The sequence below is a fragment of the Oncorhynchus mykiss genome, chromosome 24 (assembly GCF_057628025.1).
Source record: "Oncorhynchus mykiss isolate SJ-2025 chromosome 24, ASM5762802v1, whole genome shotgun sequence".
Taxonomy (NCBI): Eukaryota; Metazoa; Chordata; class Actinopteri; order Salmoniformes; family Salmonidae; genus Oncorhynchus; species Oncorhynchus mykiss.
This window is the reverse complement of record NC_143045.1, coordinates 25825364-25850000: the sequence shown is the minus strand read 5'-3', so window position 1 is coordinate 25850000 and position 24637 is coordinate 25825364. Positions and strand designations below refer to the sequence as shown.

The window sequence follows — 24637 nt, the reverse complement described above, 5'->3', positions numbered from 1 at the left end:
AATAATAAAGAGAGGAAGTTTTGGTACTATGCCAATCACAGCTAATTTTCAGTTTGCCTCCCCACTCCCTTCACTGACAGTTCTGTCAGAAACTGCTTGAGAAACTGCCCTTTGCTAAAAATATTTGTTCCTCTTTCTTTTTGACCATTTTAACGTAAAACAATCACATTAAGGTACTTAATTACCCAGAAATGATTTGATATTGCGACAAATGTCCAATGCACTTTTTTTGTAAACAATTCTTGCTGTTCCTGCCTGCCCTCTATCTCCATACTTCCTTGTTCCCCATACCCTGTTTTCCATGTAGCCAGTGTGAAAGTTAGGGTTACACACAGACCAGTGTGCTACTGACCTTGATGGAGACCTTGGTGTCCTTGTGGGCCACTTTGAGGGCATTGTGGAACACCTTGAGGTCCTCCTCCAGGGCTAGCGTGGCTGCGGGGAGCTTCTGCTGCTCTGCCTCTACATGCTCCACCAACCGCACCGGCGAGTCGATGAACTGCACCCGCTTGCTGCCCTTCAGGCCTGTCAGCAGCCTCTCATGGTACTTGGTGTACTCCCTCACCCACGTGTTGCAGTTGTACACATAGACCACCACCACGTTCTCGTAGGCAAAGCCCGGGAACACCACAAACCACTTGGACAAGAAGTCTGTCTTGAAGCGGTTGCTGGGCCCCACGTGGGTCAGGTCCACTACGATCTCGTAAGGCTTGGCGTAGTAAGGCTTCAGGGTCAGCAGCACATGGTAGATTAGAAGGTCTCCGTTGATCTGGCCTGTCTTAAACCTGCGGAAAGAGAAGGGAAGGAGAAGTTGAGGATAGGTCTGATGGAAGATGAGTTGGTAGAAAGTGCACTCTCAGCCAGCCAGGTCTACCTCTAAAAATAAATACTTTTACCGGTTAAATCAATTCCAAAATACTGGTATTTTCTGGTCTCTTTGGTTTAGATAGAACAGTCTCACAGTGGATTCATACAGATAAAAATCACAAATTCATACCATTCTGAAAGCACTTCATTTGTGCATGAACTTGTTGTGAATGAGCTTTCTATTGTAATACTGTACACAACATATTTTTGTTACAGGGCTCTTCTGAAATAGAGACCTTGGTCTCAGCATGACTGTCAAAATAACAGTTAAATAAATCAAAAATAATTCAGCTTCTCAGGCCTAGAAAGAGTTCATCGCTAGCAGTATTATTAGTATCATTTACTGGTAGCTGGCAGTCTCAGACTGAATTGTGGGCTTATACTAATTTACATACACCCTTGTGTCTCTTTTCAGACGTTGTGGGCTACAGAGGTGGAGGCTCAACGAGCCCAGAAATAACCAAGTCAGAAAAAGACTGAAGGGGGAGGGGGGTGCATTTCAAGAGGCTTGGGTCACAGCAGGTGCCAATTCTGACACTGATTCTGACGCCCGCTCCTTATACTGACATATTCCCCGTCAGGTTCACCTTGCCCCACACTCACTCTCACTCAATCACTCACAGGCTGTGCCCTTGCCCAGGTAAGTGATGCCCACACAATCTCCAACATAAATTGTACAAAAAAAGTAATGACCAAATAATGTGTTTCTGCGGTAAGACTCAGCTTATTTTAAGTGGACATTGCAACGAAAATGACAAAACGACGATTTGGACAAATTTAACATAGATGTCTAGATTATTCTGACATTTACTGTGCATAATACGTTCCTGAAAGGTACTGCATAAATAACTTGTAGCAAGTTAGTTCTATGGTAAGGCAAGTCTACTTCAGTAACACATTGACTTATTAATTAATTAATTTAGTAAACTGTGATGTACTGTGACAGAAGGGAAGACTTATCTGGGCTAGTTAGCAAAATGTTTTATAAATCACGTCTGGTCTTATCAGGTGAATGATAACGGCAGGGAGAAGTAATAAACTTTCACAACTCGATAGATATTTTTCATTATTTTGACCTACTCACGTAATAATTTGAAGAGGAAGTGTAAACGCCAACATAGCCTATTTGTAGAAAAGGTCATCCAAACACATTTTTGCTAAATGCAGACGTTTATCTGGTTAAACAAAGGTTAGCCATGTGTTGGCAAAAATGTGGAAGTCAAGAAAGCTTACCAGCAGCACTTCCCGTGACCTGTACTCGCGGGTGCTTTTCAAAGTTTATGTGTAATAAGCTCCAATGAGTGTAATGAACTCAATATTAGGAGTTGAGAAATAAAGTTGACATCATCAGAAGGAAGATATTTTCTACTGTAAATATGTCATTCAAATTGTGTTTATTTTGTTGTTGGTAGGAATATTTATTGGGGGGGTCCGCAAATAATACATTTTAAAAAACACCCTGAAATCACTCTGCAGACCCCCAAGCATACGTATCTCATACAACTTCTATAACTACATTTAAACGTTAATAATATCCTCTTATGGCTGCGATCCCCGTACAGGGATCAACATCAGGGGAAATTTCAGAGTGACAACTAAAAATACAACGTTGTAACATTAAACATTCTTGAAAATGCAAGTGTCTTACATCCTTCAAAAGATTAGGATCTGGTAATCAAACTACGTTTTCCGATGTAAAATAGCTATTACAGAGAACAAATACCATGCTTGTTTAAGAGCAATCAACAACAGAAACATTTTCCGCCATGACAGTTGTTACACATTCACATCTGAAGGTAAAATGATGACTTACATTCTGATATCTTGCTCTTATTTCTCTTCCTGAGGGTCCCAGTGATCAAATGAAGTGCCGTTTTCTTTGATAAAATCCATTTTTATAGCCTAAATCAAAACATTTTGTAACCTGTTTGTGCTGTCAATTCCATCTCTATCAATTTTTTACGGAGCATTCAACGTAATTACACACAGTAAACCATGGTTTATCTAGTCATGGTTGGTTTCAGTGCATTCCTCTGGATGTTTGCAACACAGCCAAACGTCATTGTTTTTTTTTGCGGGGAGTATTGACCGAAGTGAACTGATTTGAAGACTACGAGCAATGACTACCTTGCGCACCAATAATTTTAGCGAAGCTTCGTTGATTGACTGTACTTCTGCCCAATGACCACTAATCTTCTTGAAATCTAGCAGGGTAGATAGCCAATGAGCTGAGGTAAACGCCAGTATGTAATGGTTTTGGGTTGGACCACCATTCCTTGTTTGTAAATGCACGCGTAAGGAACTCCATTCTCGCCTTGACCATCAGAGGAGTTGCTGTGACGCTTGTTACGCACAGCAGTATTTTGGAAAGTTGTATTTTCAACGATTCCATTTAAGACATCATGGCGAATAAATCATGAAAAACGAAGTCAAAGTATACAGATTTGCACCAGATTATAGAAGAGATTGATCGGGAAAGTGAGACAGATTTTTTGTTTGAGGAATCTTTGAGTGTTATGATTCAAACAGGAGCTGAGGAGCTGTTTCTGCAAGGACAGGACATACTTCTGGAAGGGTAAGTGCTAATGCTGTTTTATGAAATATAAATATATATGGTCCTGTGTCTGCTGGTCTCTACTTTGGCCCGTGACCCTCGCCCCACCTGCCGTAATGTGGACCTGGTGAGTGGCATAGGCTACGAGGGCACGGAGCACACAGAGGGGGCATAGTGGGGCCCTGCGATGCCAGCGTCATGCTGGAGGAGGTCCAGGTGGATGATGAAGAGCAGGGAGAAGAAGAGTGGAAGGAAAGGGAGGAGTAGCAGGCAAGAGGTGGGGTAAGGAGCCAAACGGGGGATTCAGGAACAGCTGGAGAAATGTCCATGCAGATGCAGTGTTTCAGCTCCAGTGATTCGTGTCTGGAAGTCCCACAGGATCTAGAGAACATGCCCCTAGTGGTGTGATGAGCATTGCATGCACTCCCTCTAGCCTCAGAGAGCCATGCCTGGCTAGGAGCTTAACTTCACTAAGGCACAGAGATATCAAAAGGCCAGATCACCTCCAGTCTTATGCCTCAACAAGTCAAGACCAATAATGTTATTTTTTCTAAGAACTGCATCTATATGTAATTGAATTTAAGAGCTTTTACATATTTGTTTTGTAAAATGCAATAATCTGATGTAATTTTGATTTCTAGAGAGAACTTTTGAATTGGTGGTAGGCTATCGGCGGCAGTAAGACATTCATTTGAAATAATGTGCTACCAACAGCACCCTACGGCCAACAGCCCAAGTGAATTGACCCTTACTGCAAAGGTTCAACTGCCCAAGTGAATTGACCCTTACTGCAAAGGTTCAACTGCCAAAGTAAATTTACCCTAACAGCAAAGGTCCAACTGATGAAGTACATGTACCCTTACTGCAAAGGTCCAACTGATGAAGTACATTTACCCTTACTGCAAAGGTCCAACTGATGAAATAAATTTACCCTTACTACAAAGGTCCAACTGATGAAGTACATTTACCCTTACTGCAAAGGTCCAACTGATGAAGTACATTTACCCTTACTGCAAAGGTACAACTGATGAAATACATTTACCCTTACTGCAAAGGTCCAACTGATGAAATACATTTACCCTTACTGCAAAGGTCCAACTGATGAAATACATTTACCCTTACTGCAAAGGTCCAACTGATGAAATACATTTACCCTTACTGCAAAGGTCCAACTGATGAAGTAAATTTACCCTTACTGCAAAGGTCCAACTGATGAAATACATTTACCCTTACTGCAAAGGTCCAACTGATGAAATACATTTACCCTTACTGCAAAGGTCCAACTGATGAAATACATTTACCCTTACTGCAAAGGTCCAACTGCCAAAGTAAATTTACCCTTACTGCAAAGGTCCAACTGATGAAGTACATTTACCCTTACTGCAAAGGTCCAACTGATGAAGTACATTTACCCTTACTGCAAAGGTCCAACTGATGAAATACATTTACCCTTACTGCAAAGGTCCAACTGCCAAAGTAAATTTACCCTTACTGCAAAGGTCCAACTGATGAAGTACATTTACCCTTACTGCAAAGGTCCAACTGATGAAGTACATTTACCCTTACTGCAAAGGTCCAACTGATGAAATACATTTACCCTTACTGCAAAGGTCCAACTGATGAAGTACATTTACCCTTACTGCAAAGGTCCAACTGATGAAATACATTTACCCTTACTGCAAAGGTTCAACTGCCAAAGTAAATTTACCCTTACTGCAAAGGTCCAACTGATGAAGTACATTTACCCTTACTGCAAAGGTCCAACTGATGAAGTACATTTACCCTTACTGCAAAGGTCCAACTGATGAAATACATTTACCCTTACTGCAAAGGTCCAACTGATGAAATACATTTACCCTTACTGCAAAGGTCCAACTGCGCAAGTACATTTTTCCTTACTGCAAAGGTCCAACTGCCCAAGTGAATTACCCTTACCCTTACTAGTGGTTAGAGCGTTGGACTAGTAATCGGAAGGTTGCGAGTTCAAACCCCCGAGCTGACAAGGTACAAATCTGTCGTTCTGCCCCTGAACAGGCAGTTAACCCACTGTTCCCAGGCCGTCATTGAAAATAAGAATTTGTTCTTAACTGACTTGCCTGGTTAAATAAAGGTAAAATAAAAAAATAAATAAAAAAAGGTCCAACTGCCCAAGTGAATTTACCCTTACTGCAAAGGTTCAACTGCCCAAGTGAATTTACCCTTACTGCAAAGGTTCAACTGCCCAAGTGAATTTACCCTAACAGCAAAGGTCCAACTGCCCAAGTGAATTTACCCTTACTGCAAAGGTCCAACTGCCCAAGTGAATTTACCCTTACTGCAAAGGTTCAACTGCCCAAGTGAATTTACCCTAACAGCAAAGGTCCAACTGCCCAAGTGAATTTACCCTTACTGCAAAGGTTCAACTGCCCAAGTGAATTTACCCTAACAGCAAAGGTCCAACTGCCCAAGTGAATTTACCCTTACTGCAAAGGTCCAACTGCCCAAGTGAATTTACCCTAACAGGAAAGGTTCAGGATCTTTGTACTGGTGGATCATTGACATATTAGTCATTTAGTGGTGGTCTTATCCAGAGCGACTTTCACCTAGCTGACTTGGTGAAAAATCTGTTCAAGTGCCCTTGAGAAAGTCACTTTCACTTTCTCAAGGGCACATGGACATATTATCCACCTAGTCGGCTCTGGGATTTGAAACGGTGACCTTTTGGTTACTGTGTCAACGCTCTTAAACGCTAGGCTGCGTGCCGCCCCTACACTATGCCAACTATACATAATGGCAGTAGTAGTACTGGGAATATTTGATTAACTAAGTGTAATATTGAGTATATGTAGAAAGTATATTTTGTTGAACATAAGACATGCGTCAAATTGAGATATCTAGTTTTGGACTGGTTGTACACTCACAACTACAATATGTAATAGAATGGAAGCCTATCCTGTTTACTTGTCTGGTCCTGTACCTGTTGAACTTTGGTCTTGTACGTCTATATATCTTGTTTGATGTTTTTTTTTTTATATCTTTTTTATAAATTCAAATATGCCAACATGCTTGCTCTTCAGACATGAGTTAAGTTAAAATTATTACTTTACACCAACTCAAGTGAACTTCCTTTCCCTCATCTGAAGTGATTCCATGCACAAATACTATATCAAGAGTAAACTTTGAACATCTTGTTGCCATCCTTGGCTGGGCACAAATAATGCATTGGGTCTGCAAAGCCTCCTTGCTACATTAATAAGTCTGCCCCTCTTTGATCTAATATTCTATGAGAGGAGCTCCACAATACTTTTGATCTAACATTCTATGAGAGGAGCAGGAGCTCCACAATACTTTTGATCTAACATTCTATGAGAGGAGCTCCACAATACTTTTGATCTAACATTCTATGAGAGGAGCAGGAGCTCCACAATACTTTTGATCTAAGATTCTATGAGAGGAGCAGGAGCTCCACAATACTTTTGATCTAATATTCTATGAGAGGAGCAGGAGCTCCACAATACTTTTGATCTAACATTCTATGAGAGGAGCAGAAGCTCCACAATACTTTTGATCTAATATTCTATGAGAAGAACAGGAGCTCCACAATACTTTTGATCTAACATTCTATGAAATTAACAGGAACTCAAGCAGTAGAACATTTAAAAGTGCCGGTACTCAGCTCCTGTCCAAGTCAAGCACTGACTGCAATGAATACAGGGGGTGGCATGTGTACAACGATCGCAGTGAAATAGATGCTGTGAAATGATTGAGTTTGAGTTTATTTTATTTTTGCAGGGGCAGTGTACATTAATCAATGTTTCAGTAAAAGTGCCGGTTTGAGCCAGCCGGCTAATTTTCAACCGCAATCCCTGAGCAGGTTATTAAAAACAATTACAATATAGATAATCATTGAGCAGTGAGCACACGCAGAGCAACATAGGACAAGAAAGACTTAGCATACAGACAGAGCAACAGAGAACAAAAAGCAGCAAGACATTATTCCATTAATGTAAAAAACCTCTCCTGGCACTAGTTTAATAGGTTCTATTAATATAGTCAATTACAAAAGTGTATGTTGTATTTAAATTTATATCAGGAACATAACCCCTAGGACAGTTTAAAAAACAATTATTTTATTGAAATATTAAAATCTCTGCCCTTGATTAGGTTGACTGAAGATGCTTTATTTTGACACAAACTGCATTGATGAACAAGAACATGATGAAGAACCAAGTGTTAAGTCAAATTGCAATCCAAACTCGGACAAAACAGAAATAGGATATAAACTGAGTGTACAAAATATTAACACTGTCCTAATTTGGAGTTGCACTTTTCCCTAATTTTGTTGTGTTATAGCTTGAATTTAAAATCAATTCAATTGAGATGTTTTGTCATTGGCCTACAAACAACACCCCATTATGTCAAAGTGGAAACGTGTTTGTAAGATTTCTAACAAATGAACAACAAATGAAGAGCTGAAATGTCTTGAGTCAATATGTATTCAACCCCTTTGTTATGGCAAGCTTAAATAAGTTCAGGAGTAAACCTTTGCTTAACAAGTCACATAATAAGTTGCATGGACTCACTCTGTGTGCAATAATAGTGTTCAACATGATTTTTGAATGTCTTCCTCATCTCCGTACCCCACACATATAATTAATTATCTGTAAGGTCCCTCAGTTGAGCAGTGAATTTCAAACACAGATTCAACCACAAAGACCAGGGAGGTTTTTCAATGCCTCGCATAGAAGGGCACATATTTGTAGATGGGTAGAAAAAAACACACCAAAAAACAGACTGAATATCCCTTTGAGCATGGTGAAGTTATTTATTACACTTTGAATGGTGTATCAATACACCCAGTCACTACCAAGATACAGGTGTCCTTCCTAACTCAGTTGCTGGAGAGGAAGGAAACTGCACAGGCATCTCACCATGAGGCCAATGGTGACTTTAGAACCGTTATAGAGTATAATGGATGTTAGGGATGCACAATATATCGGTGACCATATCAGAAATCGGCCAAAATTAGCTAAAAATGCCAACATCGGTATCAGCCCGATGTCTAGTTTAACGGCGATATGCAAAGACGATGTCAAAGCTGACGTGCATACCTATATAACGTAGGTACATGATGTAATGACGCCACGTAAAATGTTGCGCTACACGTGCAACACAGCATTCCTTACCAAGCCCACAATGTCTGCTGTGTGGATCGAGCAGTCAACAAGTCGAGCAGTCATTCGAAGGATTAAGGACATTTCAGCGAGATAAGTTAAAGGCAAAATCCATGAACGGCAAGGTAATGGAATCCATTGCCCTTGACAATCAACCGTTCTCTGTCGTGGGTGATGTTGGCTTTCGCCAACTGGTTGAGCACCGGTACACACTACCAAGTGCGCTGTTTTTCAGATGTTGCCATACCGCAGTTACACAGTAATAGCGTCACTGCTATTAGCTTCACGACTGACATGTGGACCAGCGATATCAGCCCTATGAGCATGCTAAGTCTGACAGCAGAGTGGGTCATCGAGGATTTCGTACTGAGGAAAGTTGTATTGCATGCTCAGGAATATGCTGGTTGTCATACAGCTGCTGCCATTTAAATGGCCTATGATAACATCTTTGAAACATGAGCACACTAGCTAGCTCCATTCAAACAACTGACTGGAGAAATAAGCTCATCAACTGCGCCTGCAGCAGACGTGATACCCTCTGTCATGGCATTGAAACACCTGCTCAACAAAACTGCCGACAGGCTGTGAACAAGCGATTCGGTGGCTCTCTCTTTACTGTGCTGCCATCACGCTATGTACAATGCAGACAAGAAACAGGGTTTACGTGTAATGTTACATACACAGCTGAACAAGATGGAAACAGACACCGTGACAGTGAGCACCGAGGAAGAAGCCACGGACAGACAGAGCTTAAACTTCACTGCTTGACATATACATACAGTTGAAGTCAGAAGTTTACATACACTTAGGTTGAAGTCATTAAAACTCATTTTTCAACCACTACACAAATTTCTTGTTAACAAACTATAGTTTTGGCAAGTCAGTTAGGACATCTACTTTCTGCATGACAAGTCATTTTTCCAAAAACAGTTTAACAGATTATTTCACTTATAATTCACTATCACAATTCCAGTGGGTCAGAAGTTTACATACACTAAGTTGACTGTGCCTTTAAAAGCTTGAAAAATTGATGCCATGGCTTTAGAAGCTTCTGATAGGCTAATTGACATTATTTGAGTCAATTGGAGGTGTACCTGTGGATGTATTTCAAGGCCTACCTTCAAACTCAGTGCCTCTTTGCTTGACATCATAGAAAAATCAAAAGAAATCAGTCAAGACCTCCACGTCCACAAGTCTGGTTCATCCTTGGGAGCAATTTCTAAACGCCCGAAGGTACCACGTTCATCTGTACAAACAATAATACGCAAGAAAAACACCATGGGACCACGCAGCCGTCTTACCGCTCAGGAAGGAGACACGTTCTGTTTCCTAGAGATGAACGTACTTTGGTGTGAAAAGTGCAAATCAATCCCAGAACAACAGCAAAGGACCTTGTGAAGATGCTGGAGGAAACAGGCACAAAAGTATCTATATCCACAGTAAAAACTAGTCCTACATCGACATAACCTGAAAGGCGGCTCAGCAAGGAAGAAGCCACTGCTCCAAAACCGCCATAAAAAAGACAGACTATGGTTTGCAACTGCACATGGGGACAAAGATCGTACATTTTGGAGAAATGTCCTCTGGTCTGATGAATCAAAAATATGACTGTTAGCCATATTGACCGTTGTTATGAACACCATCCCAACCGGTAAGCACGGGGGTGGCAGCATCATGTTGTGGGTGTGCACTTCACAAAATAGATGGCATCATGAGGATGGAAAATTAGGTGGATATATTGAAGCAACATCTCAAGACATCAGTCAGGAAGTTATAGCTTGGTCGCAAAGGGGTCCTCCAAATGGACAATGACCCCAAGCATACTTCCAAAGTTGTGGCAAAATGGCTTAAGGACAACAAAGTCAAGGTATTGGAATGGCCATCACAAAGCTCTGACCTCAATCCCATAGAAAATTTGTGGGCAGAACTGAAAATGCGTGTGCGAACAAGGAGGCCTACAAACCTGACCCAGTTACACCAGCTATGTCAGGAGGAATGGGCCAAAACTCACCCAACTTATTGTGGGAAGCTTGTGGAAGGCTATCTGAAACCTTTGACCCAAGTTAAACAATTTCAAGGCAATGCTACCAAATACTAATTGAGTGAATGTAAACTTCTGACCCACTGGGAATGTGATGAAAGAAATAAAAGCTGAAATAAATCACTCTCTCTTTATTCTGACATTTCACATTCTTAAAATAAAGTGGTGATCCTAACTGACCTAAAAGAGGGAATTTTTACCAGGATTAAATGTCAGGAATTGTGAAAAACTGAGTTGAAATGTATTTGGCTAAGGTGTATGTAAAGTTCCGACTTAAACTGTATGATGAAATCCTGGTAGAGAAGGAAACAACTTAACAAATGAACAACGAAACAGCACTGCAAGTAAGTGAAAGAAATAGGTTTTGTTTATGTTTCACTGGTAATGGGGACATATGTAAATGCCAACAAAATAACTTTTTGGTGAGTGTGGTTGTGTGTGTGTGTGTGTGTGTGTGTGTGTGTGTGTGTGTGTGTAGCCTTTGTTTAACTAGGCAAGTCAAACAAGAACAAATTCTTATTAACAATGACGGTCTACCCCGGCCAAACCCGGACGACGCTGGGCCAATTGTGCGCCGCCCTATGGGGACTCCTGGATGATGGCCTTCGAGACAGAGTTACTCTGTCCAGTGTTTGTGTTCTTTTGACCATCTTAATCTTAGCTTTTTATTGGCCAGTCTGAGAAATGGCTTTTTCTTTGCAACTCTGCCTCAAAGGCCAGCATCCAGGAGTCACCTCTTCACTGTTGACGTTGAGACTGCTGTTTTGCGGGGACTATTTAATGAAGCTGCCAGTTGAGGACTTTAGTGAGGTGCTTGTTTCTCAAACTAGACACTCTAAAGTACTTGTCCTCTAGCTCTGTTGTGCACCGGGGCCTCCCACTCCTCTTTATATTCTGGTTAGAGACAGTTTGCGGTGTTCTACGAAGGGAGTAGTACACAGCGTTGTGCGAGATCTTCAGTTTCTTGGCAATTTATTGCATGGAATAGCCTTCATTTCTCAGAACAAGAACAGACTGAAGAGTTTCAGAAGAAAGTTATTTGTTTCTGGCCATTTTGAGCCTGTAATCGAACCTACAAATACTGATGCTCCAGATACTCAACTAGTCTAAAGGACAGTTTTATTGCTTCTTTAAATCAGAAAAACATTTGACATAATTGCAAAAGGGTTTTCTAATGATCAATTAGCCTTTTAAAATTATAAACTTGGATTAGCTAACACAACGCTCAATTGGAACACAGGAGTGATGGTTGCTGATAATGGAACTCTGTACGCCTATGTAGATATTCCATTTAAAAATGTGTTTCCAGCTACAATAGTCAATAACAACATTAACAATGTCTACACTATATTTCTGACCAATTTGATGTTATTTTAAATGGACAAAAAAATAGCTTTTCTTTAAAAAAAAATTCTACGTGACTCCAAACTTTTGAGCGGTAGTGTACATGAAAAGAGAAATGTGGGCTTGATATTGTTGGCATGTGAAAGGAAGGAGAACAACGCTGTAGTGGTGACCACAGTCTATGTTCAACAATTCAACTGAAAACACTGAAACAACCACCGCTTGTCTTTGACACCAAGCCCTAGACCTTGCTGTGTTTCAATCTTTTTTTAACTGCATCTTATTTCTGTTGACAGTTTTAAACCAAAAGCACAAATACAGAAAACAATATCGACTGTATAATTGAACAGAATGAGTGATAGCGACAACTGAAACACTTCCCATGTAACAGGATTCAGCAGCAAGGCGGCCAACCACTTTCACGCCATCTCTACAGGAGTGATAGGCAGCTATTTATTTAACAGAAACTTCCTAAGAGCACAACATTCAGTACTGTCTGTAACAAACTATATGACAAAGACAACTATCCCAGAGTGCATATTAAAATGAAATATGTACATCTTTGTATTGAAACATCCAGTGCTAAAATCACAAACCCCTCTTCTTCCATCACTGTAGACTTTGCTCTGTTAAAACAAACAGGGTGTCATCTGTCATCAGACCTCAGTTTCACAGCTCTCACTTCCTGTCAAGTGAGGCAAGCGAAGGTTCTGTATTCTACCAGGCTGTGGCCTCGCAGCCTTCTACAGCGGTTGCTTTCTGGGCTTCATGTACACCAAACTATGGGGACCTCTCCCAACTGAGAGACACCAACTCATACAGGGTTTTTGATTTTTGTGAACTTGGAGCAGGTTAAGGCCGGCCAGGATTCGAGGGTTACATCCTGTGCAGGCTCAGGTGAGTACAACCAACTTTAGGGTGGGTGATGTAAATATAGAGAATGTGCAAGCAGTTGTGAACAAAAGCCTTATAAATACAGAGTTGTTTGTGGGATGTGGGAGTTTTAAATGGTAAGTAGGAGGGGAAAAAAGCACATTATACAAACACTATCACTAATGTAAGCTAATCAATACTGATTGGACAAAGACATCCTGATGTGAAACATTATAAGCCATTCATTCTTAGAAATGGAACAAAAACAGAAAATATTGTTTGATTCCTCCATTAAACATTCTGATCGTATTAACAGATCACATTTACTCTAAATATTGTATGCCTACTTTGAATTGTAGTTGAGGAAGGAAATGCCAAAAGTGGCGATCGCATTTTACCACACAGCCCTTTATGCTTAAATGTTGCTTGTTTCCTCATGGTACAGCGCGTTTGTAGATACAGTAATGACAGTTGCTTTTCTTCTTTTCATCCATCAGTCATCAGGACACAGCAGAATTCAGATGTTAACAGGAAACAGCAATGGAGGGAAAGCGTCTTGTTATTGTGTTGTTTCTGTGGATGCTGCCACGGGGACTGAATGGCACAGTGACACTTCAACCTAACCTCCACTCTACCAACTTCAGAAGCAGTGAGGTTACTGCAACTTCGGACAATAAAGTTTCACCCTTAGAAATGGCTCAAGAGCCCCTCAACAACGCACCGGACGAAGGACAACATAGCACTGTAGCATCTTCAGTTGAGTTGAAGCTCACAGTGAAAAGTGAACCACAGACTTCAGACCAGGTGTCGACCAGAAACATTCTCAGCTACGATCAGCCTCCAATGCAGCCTTTGCGTATGAGCACAAAGAGGAACTCCCAGTCACCTCAGGACCGCCAAACAACCAGATATAAAAACAAGTCTACGGTGGAGATCACAGCAGATAGAGTCCGGGAAACTTCGCCCGCTATGTGGAATCAACCTCTGGTAAGGCAAGTTACACCCTCCGGCAAGGACGAAGTTAGTCCAACAGCATCACCTAGACCTTCTGAGTTGTCCACTCAAACAACCTCACCGACACCAAATCAACCAACAGAGATCCAAACGGGGCCTACTACGTCCAATTCTCCAATATCGCAGTCCAACGACTCCACAGACAGGAACCGACCCACGCCAACTGTTGTTGGATTTGGAGTGACACCGACTAGAGCGGAATATACTTTGAACACAGGTGGAGAGGCTCAACTATCCAGCACTGCCTCCCAGGCCCCAGTCACAAGCAGGAGATCAACCCCTTCACACCCCACTGAAAGAGGTCCAACAGGCCCATCTGAGCTGCCTAGTGCTGCCACTTCCCCCACCACCCTACCTCCATCTACAGCCATGACCAAATCTTCAACCCACGTCTCCACTCCATGGACGTCGACCAAGCCTGCCAAGACCCTTGCCACCACTGAAGTCTCTGTTACTTCTAGTGTTGCCGTTACCAGCAGCAAGGGTCAATCCACACCAATGGTCCCCACTAAAAAAGAAGTTGCCACTGCGACCACCACGGCAAAAAAGAAACCAAAGCCTCCGACAAAAACTGCAAACAAAGACAAGCGAAAAAAGACGGGGAACCATGGCACAGCGGTGGCTGTACTGATTGGTGGGACGCTGTTCATGATGCTGGTGGGTTTCGGGGTCATCTTCGTGAGGAAGCAAAGACAACAGAGGATCCAGCTGCAGAATACAGCCTGGGCAGGCCCCTCTCCGTTTCTGGACGGTGGAGTCCAGTCTCAAAAGGATTATGACGATAGTGGTGATGTCCATCTGAGGGGCTCCAATGGAATCTCCTTCTCTGGCTTCCTGTCTCAGCAACTCTCCAAGAGGTTCTCTCTGATCCAGGATACTGACCAGGAATTCCAGATGGGTGAGATTCCGTCAGGAAGTACATTCGGAAGAGAGACGGTTTCAGATTGTTAAACCGTGCAACGGGACTGCTGCGTTGAACAAAGAAAATACTGAGGAGGTACAACTTCCAGACAACTCCTCATCTCCTCCGCCACCAACGTCTTCAGAGACCACTGCCACAGCACCCACCCATGACCATCAGCCTCCTTCCTCCTTGCAGGATGTTGATCTGGGGCCAGACAATGCTCCCAATCGCTCTTCCTCTCCCTCTCATACTCCACCAGATATCCCAGAAGCTGTTCCTCCACCACTGTTGGGTGTTCACCTCAGACCAGGCCAGCCCCCCTCCACCAGAGAGCACATATTTCCCCATCCCCCCGGACCCGCCTTTACCCATCTCCAAGCAGTGACAAATAGCAACACACAGGAAACCCAATCTCCTCCCCCACCAACCAACAAAGGAAACCACTTTAACCAAAAAACTAAACTGATGTTTATCAGTGTTTTGCTTCCTCTATCTATACCTTTATCTGATGAAACATTCCATGAAATGGATCTTCAACTAGGCTTATAGCCATAGTTTGATTGTGAAAACCAAGCTAACCCTCTCCCTATTTAACAGGATAACTGACATTGGCCACAATAATCAGCTTTTTTCCCCTATGATCTTTCTTTGGTATGAAGGCAACCAAACGTACACTCAGAAAGCTTTCCCAAATGTTTTGATTCAAGATGTGGATACTTTTCAGATCCATTTTAATTCCGCCTGACCAATCTGTAGCAGTGATAATTATTTCATGCTACAATATTTGCTTTTCTCCAGTGTACTTTTTGGAGAGAATCACACAGGATGTAAAAGCCTAAACATCAGCATCATACCCAGTGGTGAGATAATTCAGAGAAGGATGCACTGCTGAAGTAATGTAATTGTAATATTTTGTGTGTGTGTGTGTGTGTGTGTGTGTGTGTGTGTGTGTGTGTGTGTGTGTGTGTGTGTGTGTGTGACAAGTGAACATTCTCAGAGCATAAGTCAAGTCAATGAAAACAATCTACCCAGGCTGAAATATTCACGGTGAAAGAAGAAGTACTAAAAATAAATTAAACGAAAGGGTGAATTATATAATTAAACTGAGGAACAACAGATGAAATGAATGTGAGAAAGAGTGAGCAGGGAGTTAGTCTCTCAGTGGGGCTGGCCCAACACTGTTAGTCAGTGCCTTACTGCAGTGTTGCAGTTGCTCCCAGTGTACTTCAGAGCTGTGCAGCAGTACACTAACAGTAAAGAGAGACAGAAAGAGGGAAATGTCAGACCCACAAAAAATGCCTCAATGTCTCATTGTTAGGAATTTTATGAATAATGACTAAACAATATCAACATTTAAATAGAACTATAACTAATTAAACTCTACCCTGTTTTACAATATCTGATTAAATAATGTTAGTTCCTAAGAAAGAGGTTATGTAGCATGGATAAGGGGTAATTGGAAATGATAACCATTGTGTAGGAAGGAATGTGTGTGTGTGTGTCTTAAGTAAGCAAAGAGGGTCATTAACCTATGTTTGAACCGACTCAACTATAACTCTGTGGCGATCACTCTGTGGCGGTTTTCCGTATCTGGAACTGTCTGCTAAAGTGGTAATAAATTATGTTGAGACTTCAGGAGGTAATCCAGATATATTGTCTGTCATGTATGTGCGCTAGAGAGTTGTAATGAACTTTTGACCAGGACTGCTTTGTCCTGGTCGAGAGGAGGAAGGACATTTTAAAACCTATGACGTCATATGTGAAATATAAGCTGTTGTACATGGTTCTCGGGGCAGCGCGCTCTCGAGAATAAATGCTATTGGCTAATTTTGATAGACTGGTCTCTGTCTATTTTATGCAAATAAGGATCTTACAAAATCTTAGAACCAGACAGAGTGATTTTAATTGAATTGGTTAATGAACACATATAGGAATTATTAAATTCCTTTGACACTCATCTGAAGAGAAACCACAGAAACAAGATGGGAGACGGAAAGCAACCACCACGCCCAATCACCTACACATACTTGTCAACAAATTAGATGTTAAATGCTCGTTGTTCATCAATCACGTATTTATGCAATAAATCCAATTATGGTAAATATTGGTGTGAATTTGTGTACTACATTAGCCTCATACAGTGAGGCAGACTATAGGCTCAATGGTTAACGCCAGGCTATAATTCATTCTGCTGGGTGGTGAGTGAGGAAAGCGCATCATCTGCCTACACCACAAGCCAATCCCCCACTCCACCCGCCCCTGCCGCTGCGTTGCCTGGAAGATACAGCCATCATAAATCCATTCCCTCTCACCACCCCCCAACTACTCTTCCAGGCATATTCTCCAGCTGAGTACTAAAAGGGATATGTTTCTATTGAAAAATGATTGTAGAACTCCCTGTGTTGATACTGCCACAGACATGAAAGAAACACAAGAGAAGTAGAGAGGAAGCAGCACGAGAAGCAGCTAAATTTGAGAATAATTTCAGTCCTGTTTCATTCTAACTCTTTACACATCTGCAGTTCCAAGTCTGATGTAGATTTCAAACCACCAACTCAGTCTGTCATATCAGGCCTGTCGGGGGTCAATCTTAATCTCCAACACAAACAGATGCCATGTTCATCTCAACACAGTCGGTTCAATTTGCAACAAACAGAATCCATGCCATGTTCATCTCAACACAGGTCAATTCGTTCTACTATCATGACAAGCTATTGTAAGAGTATGACTTTTAGTATTGACTATACATATTTTCTGTGCTCATCATTCTAAAACAATTGCATGTGCTGTGACTACCGTTGGTTTTCACACAAGTAGATTGCAAGGTGGGAAACCTTCTGTGAAAACATATTTTCCCTCGTACAAACACTTGTGGTTTGTGTATGCAATTCTCTTGATGCTTCAACTTATTAACAAAGCTTTCAACATGACAAATTTACAGAACTCAGATAGTCATTTTCAATGATCCCATCTAATAATCTAAGATGAATAGCCCACATTAGTTTGATATCACAGACTCTCACAGCTTATTGGTTGAACACCCGGAACAAACACAGCAGATTGGAGTAGCTATGCAGTTTCACACTTTGGATTGGTCTGGTGTTGCCATGCTAGCACCATGCACTGCACTATGGAGGGTATTTCTTACTGCGTTTCATTTGCTGACATTTTTCTGGAGAATTGTGAATGGTAATTGCTGCCAGCAATTCATGCTGGCTTGTCGCTGACTGATATTGCCAGCAGTAGCAGGGCGGCCTGCTTCGGCAGATGTGCAGAATGAAATATTCACTGCTTGCTTACGGCTAGTTGCAGAACAGAGCAGTTCTGTGGTGCTAAGTACGGAATGCCTAGAACAATAAGCATGATGTTATGCTTCGTGTATATTTCCACGAGGGAAGCCCCAAACTACAGAGGACTGTTTCATTGGCCAAACTATTAAAGAATGACCCACCCAGCCAGCCAGCCAGCCAGGCAGGCAGGCAGGCAGGCAGGCTGGCTGGCTGGGTCATTCTTTAATAGTCAGGGAAAGGCATGTGGGCACAGAAGTGACTTCATGAAGTGCTGATTTAAAAACATAATTACAATCTAAATCTCCAGTGGCACCCCCAAATCACTCCACTCAAAATGAAGTAATCAAATCACAGCACACACACCCACTAAAAACTAGGATGAGACAACTGTACCGTTAACACAAAAACAGTGCTAATTCGCTGCTGAGGGCGGTGGAGGCAGCCAGTCGTTGCAGGTGCCAGATGTGATGTTAGATACAGGGCATTCGGAAAGCATTCAGCCCCTTTCACTTTTTCCACAGTTAAGTTACAGCCTTATTCTAAAATAGGACAACAAGCACACAGCCAAGACAATGCACGATGTCCTTGAGTGGTCCAGCCAGAGCCCGGACTTGAACCCGATCAAAGAGTCTCTGGAGAGACCTGACCCCCTCTGCTGCCTCATTAGCAGCAATCCTCCATTCCTCTCCCTGCCTCATTAGCAGCAGAGGGGGACGGCACTGTGTTGCAATCCTCCATTCCTCTCCCTGCCTCATTAGCAGCAGAGGGGGCCGGCACTGTGCTGCAATCCTCCATTCCTCTCCCTGCCTCATTAGCAGCAGAGGGGGACGGCACTGTGCAGCAATCCTCCATTCCTCTCCCTGCCTCATTAGCAGCAGAGGGGGACGGCACTGTGCAGCAATCCTCCATTCCTCTCCCTGCCTCATTAGCAGCAGAGGGGGACGGCACTGTGCAGCAATCCTCCATTCCTCTCCCCTCCCTGCCTCATTAGCAGCAGAGGGGGCCGGCACTGTGCAGCAATCCTCCATTCCTCTCCCTGCCTCATTAGCAGCAGAGGGGGCCGGCACTGTGCAGCAATCCTCCATTCCTCTCCCTGCCTCATTAGCAGCAGAGGGGGACGGCACTGTGCAGCAATCCTCCATTCCTCTCCCTGCCTCATTAGCAGCAGAGGGGGACGGCACTGTGCAGCAATCCTCCATTCCTCTCCCCTCCCTGCCTCATTAGCAGCAGAGGGGGCCGGCACTGTGCAGCAATCCTCCATTCCTCTCCCTGCCTCATTAGCAGCAGAGGGGGTCGGCACTGTGCAGCAATCCTCCATTCCTCTCCCTGCCTCATTAGCAGCAGAGGGGACCGGCACTGTGCAGCAATCCTCCATTCCTCTCCCTGCCTCATTAGCAGCAGAGGGGGACGGCACTGTGCAGCAATCCTCCATTCCTCTCCCTGCCTCATTAGCAGCAGAGGGGGACGGCACTGTGCTGCAATCCTCCATTCCTCTCCCTGCCTCATTAGCAGCAGAGGGGGCCGGCACTGTGCTGCAATCCTCCATTCCTCTCCCTGCCTCATTAGCAGCAGAGGGGGACGGCACTGTGCTGCAATCCTCCATTCCTCTCCCTGCCTCATTAGCAGCAGAGGGGGACGGCACTGTGCAGCAATCCTCCATTCCTCTCCCTGCCTCATTAGCAGCAGAGGGGGACGGCACTGTGCAGCAATCCTCCATTCCTCTCCCTGCCTCATTAGCAGCAGAGGGGGACGGCACTGTGCAGCAATCCTCCATTCCTCTCCCCTCCCTGCCTCATTAGCAGCAGAGGGGGCCGGCACTGTGCAGCAATCCTCCATTCCTCTCCCTGCCTCATTAGCAGCAGAGGGGGCCGGCACTGTGCAGCAATCCTCCATTCCTCTCCCTGCCTCATTAGCAGCAGAGGGGGACGGCACTGTGCAGCAATCCTCCATTCCTCTCCCTGCCTCATTAGCAGCAGAGGGGGACGGCACTGTGCAGCAATCCTCCATTCCTCTCCCCTCCCTGCCTCATTAGCAGCAGAGGGGGCCGGCACTGTGCAGCAATCCTCCATTCCTCTCCCTGCCTCATTAGCAGCAGAGGGGGTCGGCACTGTGCAGCAATCCTCCATTCCTCTCCCTGCCTCATTAGCAGCAGAGGGGACCGGCACTGTGCAGCAATCCTCCATTCCTCTCCCTGCCTCATTAGCAGCAGAGGGGGACGGCACTGTGCAGCAATCCTCCATTCCTCTCCCTGCCTCATTAGCAGCAGAGGGGGACGGCACTGTGCTGCAATCCTCCATTCCTCTCCCTGCCTCATTAGCAGCAGAGGGGGCCGGCACTGTGCTGCAATCCTCCATTCCTCTCCCTGCCTCATTAGCAGCAGAGGGGGACGGCACTGTGCTGCAATCCTCCATTCCTCTCCCTGCCTCATTAGCAGCAGAGGGGGACGGCACTGTGCAGCAATCCTCCATTCCTCTCCCTGCCTCATTAGCAGCAGAGGGGGACGGCACTGTGCAGCAATCCTCCATTCCTCTCCCTGCCTCATTAGCAGCAGAGGGGGACGGCACTGTGCAGCAATCCTCCATTCCTCTCCCCTCCCTGCCTCATTAGCAGCAGAGGGGGCCGGCACTGTGCAGCAATCCTCCATTCCTCTCCCTGCCTCATTAGCAGCAGAGGGGGCCGGCACTGTGCAGCAATCCTCCATTCCTCTCCCTGCCTCATTAGCAGCAGAGGGGGACGGCACTGTGCAGCAATCCTCCATTCCTCTCCCTGCCTCATTAGCAGCAGAGGGGGACGGCACTGTGCAGCAATCCTCCATTCCTCTCCCCTCCCTGCCTCATTAGCAGCAGAGGGGGCCGGCACTGTGCAGCAATCCTCCATTCCTCTCCCTGCCTCATTAGCAGCAGAGGGGGTCGGCACTGTGCAGCAATCCTCCATTCCTCTCCCTGCCTCATTAGCAGCAGAGGGGACCAGCACTGTGCAGCAATCCTCCATTCCTCTCCCTGCCTCATTAGCAGCAGAGGGGGACGGCACTGTGCAGCAATCCTCCATTCCTCTCCCTGCCTCATTAGCAGCAGAGGGGACCAGCACTGTGCAGCAATCCTCCATTCCTCTCCATGCCTCATTAGCAGTAGAGGGGGACGGCACTGTGCAGCAATCCTCCATTCCTCTCCCTGCCTCATTAGCAGTAGAGGGGGACGGCACTGTGCAGCAATCCTCCATTCCTCTCCATGCCTCATTAGCAGCAGAGGGGACCGGCACTGTACAGCAATCCTCCATTCCTCTCCCTGCCTCATTAGCAGTAGAGGGGGACGGCACTGTGCTGCAATCCTCCATTCCTCTCCCTGCCTCATTAGCAGCAGAGGGGGCCGGCACTGTGCAGCAATCCTCCATTCCTCTCCCTGCCTCATTAGCAGTAGAGGGGGACGGCACTGTGCAGCAATCCTCCATTCCTCTCCCTGCCTCATTAGCAGCAGAGGGGGCCGGCACTGTGCAGCAATCCTCCATTCCTCTCCCTGCCTCATTAGCAGTAGAGGGGGATGGCACTGTGCTGCAATCCTCCATTCCTCTCCCTGCCTCATTAGCAGCAGAGGGGGCCGGCACTGTGCTGCAATCCTCCATTCCTCTCCCCGCCTCATTAGCAGCAGAGGGGGACGGCACTGTGTTGCAATCCTCCATTCCTCTCCCTGCCTCATTAGCAGCAGAGGGGGCCGGCATTGTGCAGCAATCCTCCATTCCTCTCCCTGCCTCATTAGCAGTAGAGGGGGACGGCACTGTGCTGCAATCCTCCATTCCTCTCCCTGCCTCATTAGCAGCAGAGGGGGCCGGCACTGTGCTGCAATCCTCCATTCCTCTCCCCGCCTCATTAGCAGCAGAGGGGGACGGCACTGTGTTGCAATCCTCCATTCCTCTCCCTGCCTCATTAGCAGCAGAGGGGGCCGGCACTGTGTTGCAATCCTCCATTCCTCTCCCTGCCTCATTAGCAGCAGAGGGGGACGGCACTGTGTTGCAATCCTCCATTCCTCTCCCCGCCTCATTAGCAGCAGAGGGGACCGGCACTGTGCTGCAATCCTCCATTCCTCTCCCTGCCTCATTAGCAGCAGAGGGGGCCGGCACTGTGCTGCAATCCTCCATTCCTCTCCCTGCCTCATTAGCAGCAGAGGGGGACGGCACTGTGTTGCAATCCTCCATTCCTCTCCCCGCCTCATTAGCAGCAGAGGGGGACGGCACTGTGTTGCAATCCTCCATTCCTCTCCCTGCCTCATTAGCAGTAGAGGGGGCCGGCACTGTGCAGCAATCCTCCATTCCTCTCCCCGCCTCATTAGCAGCAGAGGGGGACGGCACTGTGTTGCAATCCTCCATTCCTCTCCCTGCCTCATTAGCAGCAGAGGGGGACGGCACTGTGTTGCAATCCTCCATTCCTCTCCCTGCCTCATTAGCAGCAGAGGGGGCCGGCACTGTGCAGCAATCCTCCATTCCTCTCCCTGCCTCATTAGCAGCAGAGGGGGCCGGCACTGTGCAGCAATCCTCCATTCCTCTCCCTGCCTCATTAGCAGCAGAGGGGGACGGCACTGTGTTGCAATCCTCCATTCCTCTCCCTGCCTCATTAGCAGCAGAGGGGGCCGGCACTGTGCAGCAATCCTCCATTCCTCTCCCTGCCTCATTAGCAGCAGAGGGGGACGGCACTGTGTTGCAATCCTCCATTCCCCTCCCTGCCTCATTAGCAGCAGAGGGGGACGGCACTGTGTTGCAATCCTCCATTCCTCTCCCTGCCTCATTAGCAGCAGAGGGGGCCAGCACTGTGCTGCAATCCTCCATTCCCCTCCCTGCCTCATTAGCAGCAGAGGGGACGGCACTGTGTTGCAATCCTCCATTCCTCTCCCTGCCTCATTAGCAGCAGAGGGGGACGGCACTGTGTTGCAATCCTCCATTCCTCTCCCTGCCTCATTAGCAGCAGAGGGGGACGGCACTGTGCTGCAATCCTCCATTCCTCTCCCTGCCTCATTAGCAGCAGAGGGGGCCGGCACTGTGCAGCAATCCTCCATTCCTCTCCCTGCCTCATTAGCAGCAGAGGGGGCCGGCACTGTGCAGCAATCCTCCATTCCTCTCCCTGCCTCATTAGCAGCAGAGGGGGCCGGCACTGTGTTGCAATCCTCCATTCCTCTCCCTGCCTCATTAGCAGCAGAGGGGGCCGGCACTGTGCTGCAATCCTCCATTCCTCTCCCTGCCTCATTAGCAGCAGAGGGGGCCGGCACTGTGCAGCAATCCTCCATTCCTCTCCCCCTCCTGCCTCATTAGCAGCAGAGGGGGCCGGCACTGTGCTGCAATCCTCCATTCCTCTCCCCCCCCTGCCTCATTAGCAGCAGAGGGGGCCGGCACTGTGCAGCAATCCTCCATTCCTCTCCCTGCCTCATTAGCAGCAGAGGGGGCCGGCACTGTGCTGCAATCCTCCATTCCTCTCCCCCTCCCCGCCTCATTAGCAGCAGAGGGGGCCGGCACTGTGTTGCAATCCTCCATGCCTCTCCCTGCCTCATTAGCAGCAGAGGGGGCCGGCACTGTGCAGCAATCCTCCATTCCTCTCCCTGCCTCATTAGCAGCAGAGGGGGCCGGCACTGTGTTGCAATCCTCCATTCCTCTCCCTGCCTCATTAGCAGCAGAGGGGGACGGCACTGTGTTGCAATCCTCCATTCCTCTCCCCGCCTCATTAGCAGCAGAGGGGACCGGCACTGTGCTGCAATCCTCCATTCCTCTCCCTGCCTCATTAGCAGCAGAGGGGGCCGGCACTGTGCTGCAATCCTCCATTCCTCTCCCTGCCTCATTAGCAGCAGAGGGGGACGGCACTGTGTTGCAATCCTCCATTCCTCTCCCCGCCTCATTAGCAGCAGAGGGGGACGGCACTGTGTTGCAATCCTCCATTCCTCTCCCTGCCTCATTAGCAGTAGAGGGGGCCGGCACTGTGCAGCAATCCTCCATTCCTCTCCCCGCCTCATTAGCAGCAGAGGGGGACGGCACTGTGTTGCAATCCTCCATTCCTCTCCCTGCCTCATTAGCAGCAGAGGGGGACGGCACTGTGTTGCAATCCTCCATTCCTCTCCCTGCCTCATTAGCAGCAGAGGGGGCCGGCACTGTGCAGCAATCCTCCATTCCTCTCCCTGCCTCATTAGCAGCAGAGGGGGCCGGCACTGTGCAGCAATCCTCCATTCCTCTCCCTGCCTCATTAGCAGCAGAGGGGGACGGCACTGTGTTGCAATCCTCCATTCCTCTCCCTGCCTCATTAGCAGCAGAGGGGGCCGGCACTGTGCAGCAATCCTCCATTCCTCTCCCTGCCTCATTAGCAGCAGAGGGGGACGGCACTGTGTTGCAATCCTCCATTCCCCTCCCTGCCTCATTAGCAGCAGAGGGGGACGGCACTGTGTTGCAATCCTCCATTCCTCTCCCTGCCTCATTAGCAGCAGAGGGGGCCAGCACTGTGCTGCAATCCTCCATTCCTCTCCCCCCCCTGCCTCATTAGCAGCAGAGGGGGCCGGCACTGTGCAGCAATCCTCCATTCCTCTCCCTGCCTCATTAGCAGCAGAGGGGGCCGGCACTGTGCTGCAATCC

The 24637-nt window shown here is 46.3% G+C and overlaps 2 protein-coding genes across 3 annotated transcripts in view; one reads left to right on the top strand and one right to left on the bottom strand.

The window, feature by feature from the left end:
- LOC110504061 (neurofibromin) overlaps positions 1–24637 on the bottom strand; it is a 127875-nt gene that overhangs the window by 43643 nt on the left and 59595 nt on the right. For both annotated transcript variants that reach the window (XM_036962075.2, XM_090218791.1), the window contains one exon: positions 353–785. In XM_036962075.2, coding sequence (XP_036817970.1) covers positions 353–785 — 433 coding nt within the window. The remainder of the gene's footprint in view (positions 1–352; positions 786–24637) is intronic.
- Positions 12719–15269, top strand: LOC110504062 (uncharacterized). The gene is given in 4 exon segments (XM_021582882.3): positions 12719–12856; positions 13330–14790; positions 14792–15049; positions 15051–15269. Coding segments are annotated over 3 exon segments (1761 nt in total). The 5' UTR covers positions 12719–12856; positions 13330–13372; the 3' UTR covers positions 15136–15269.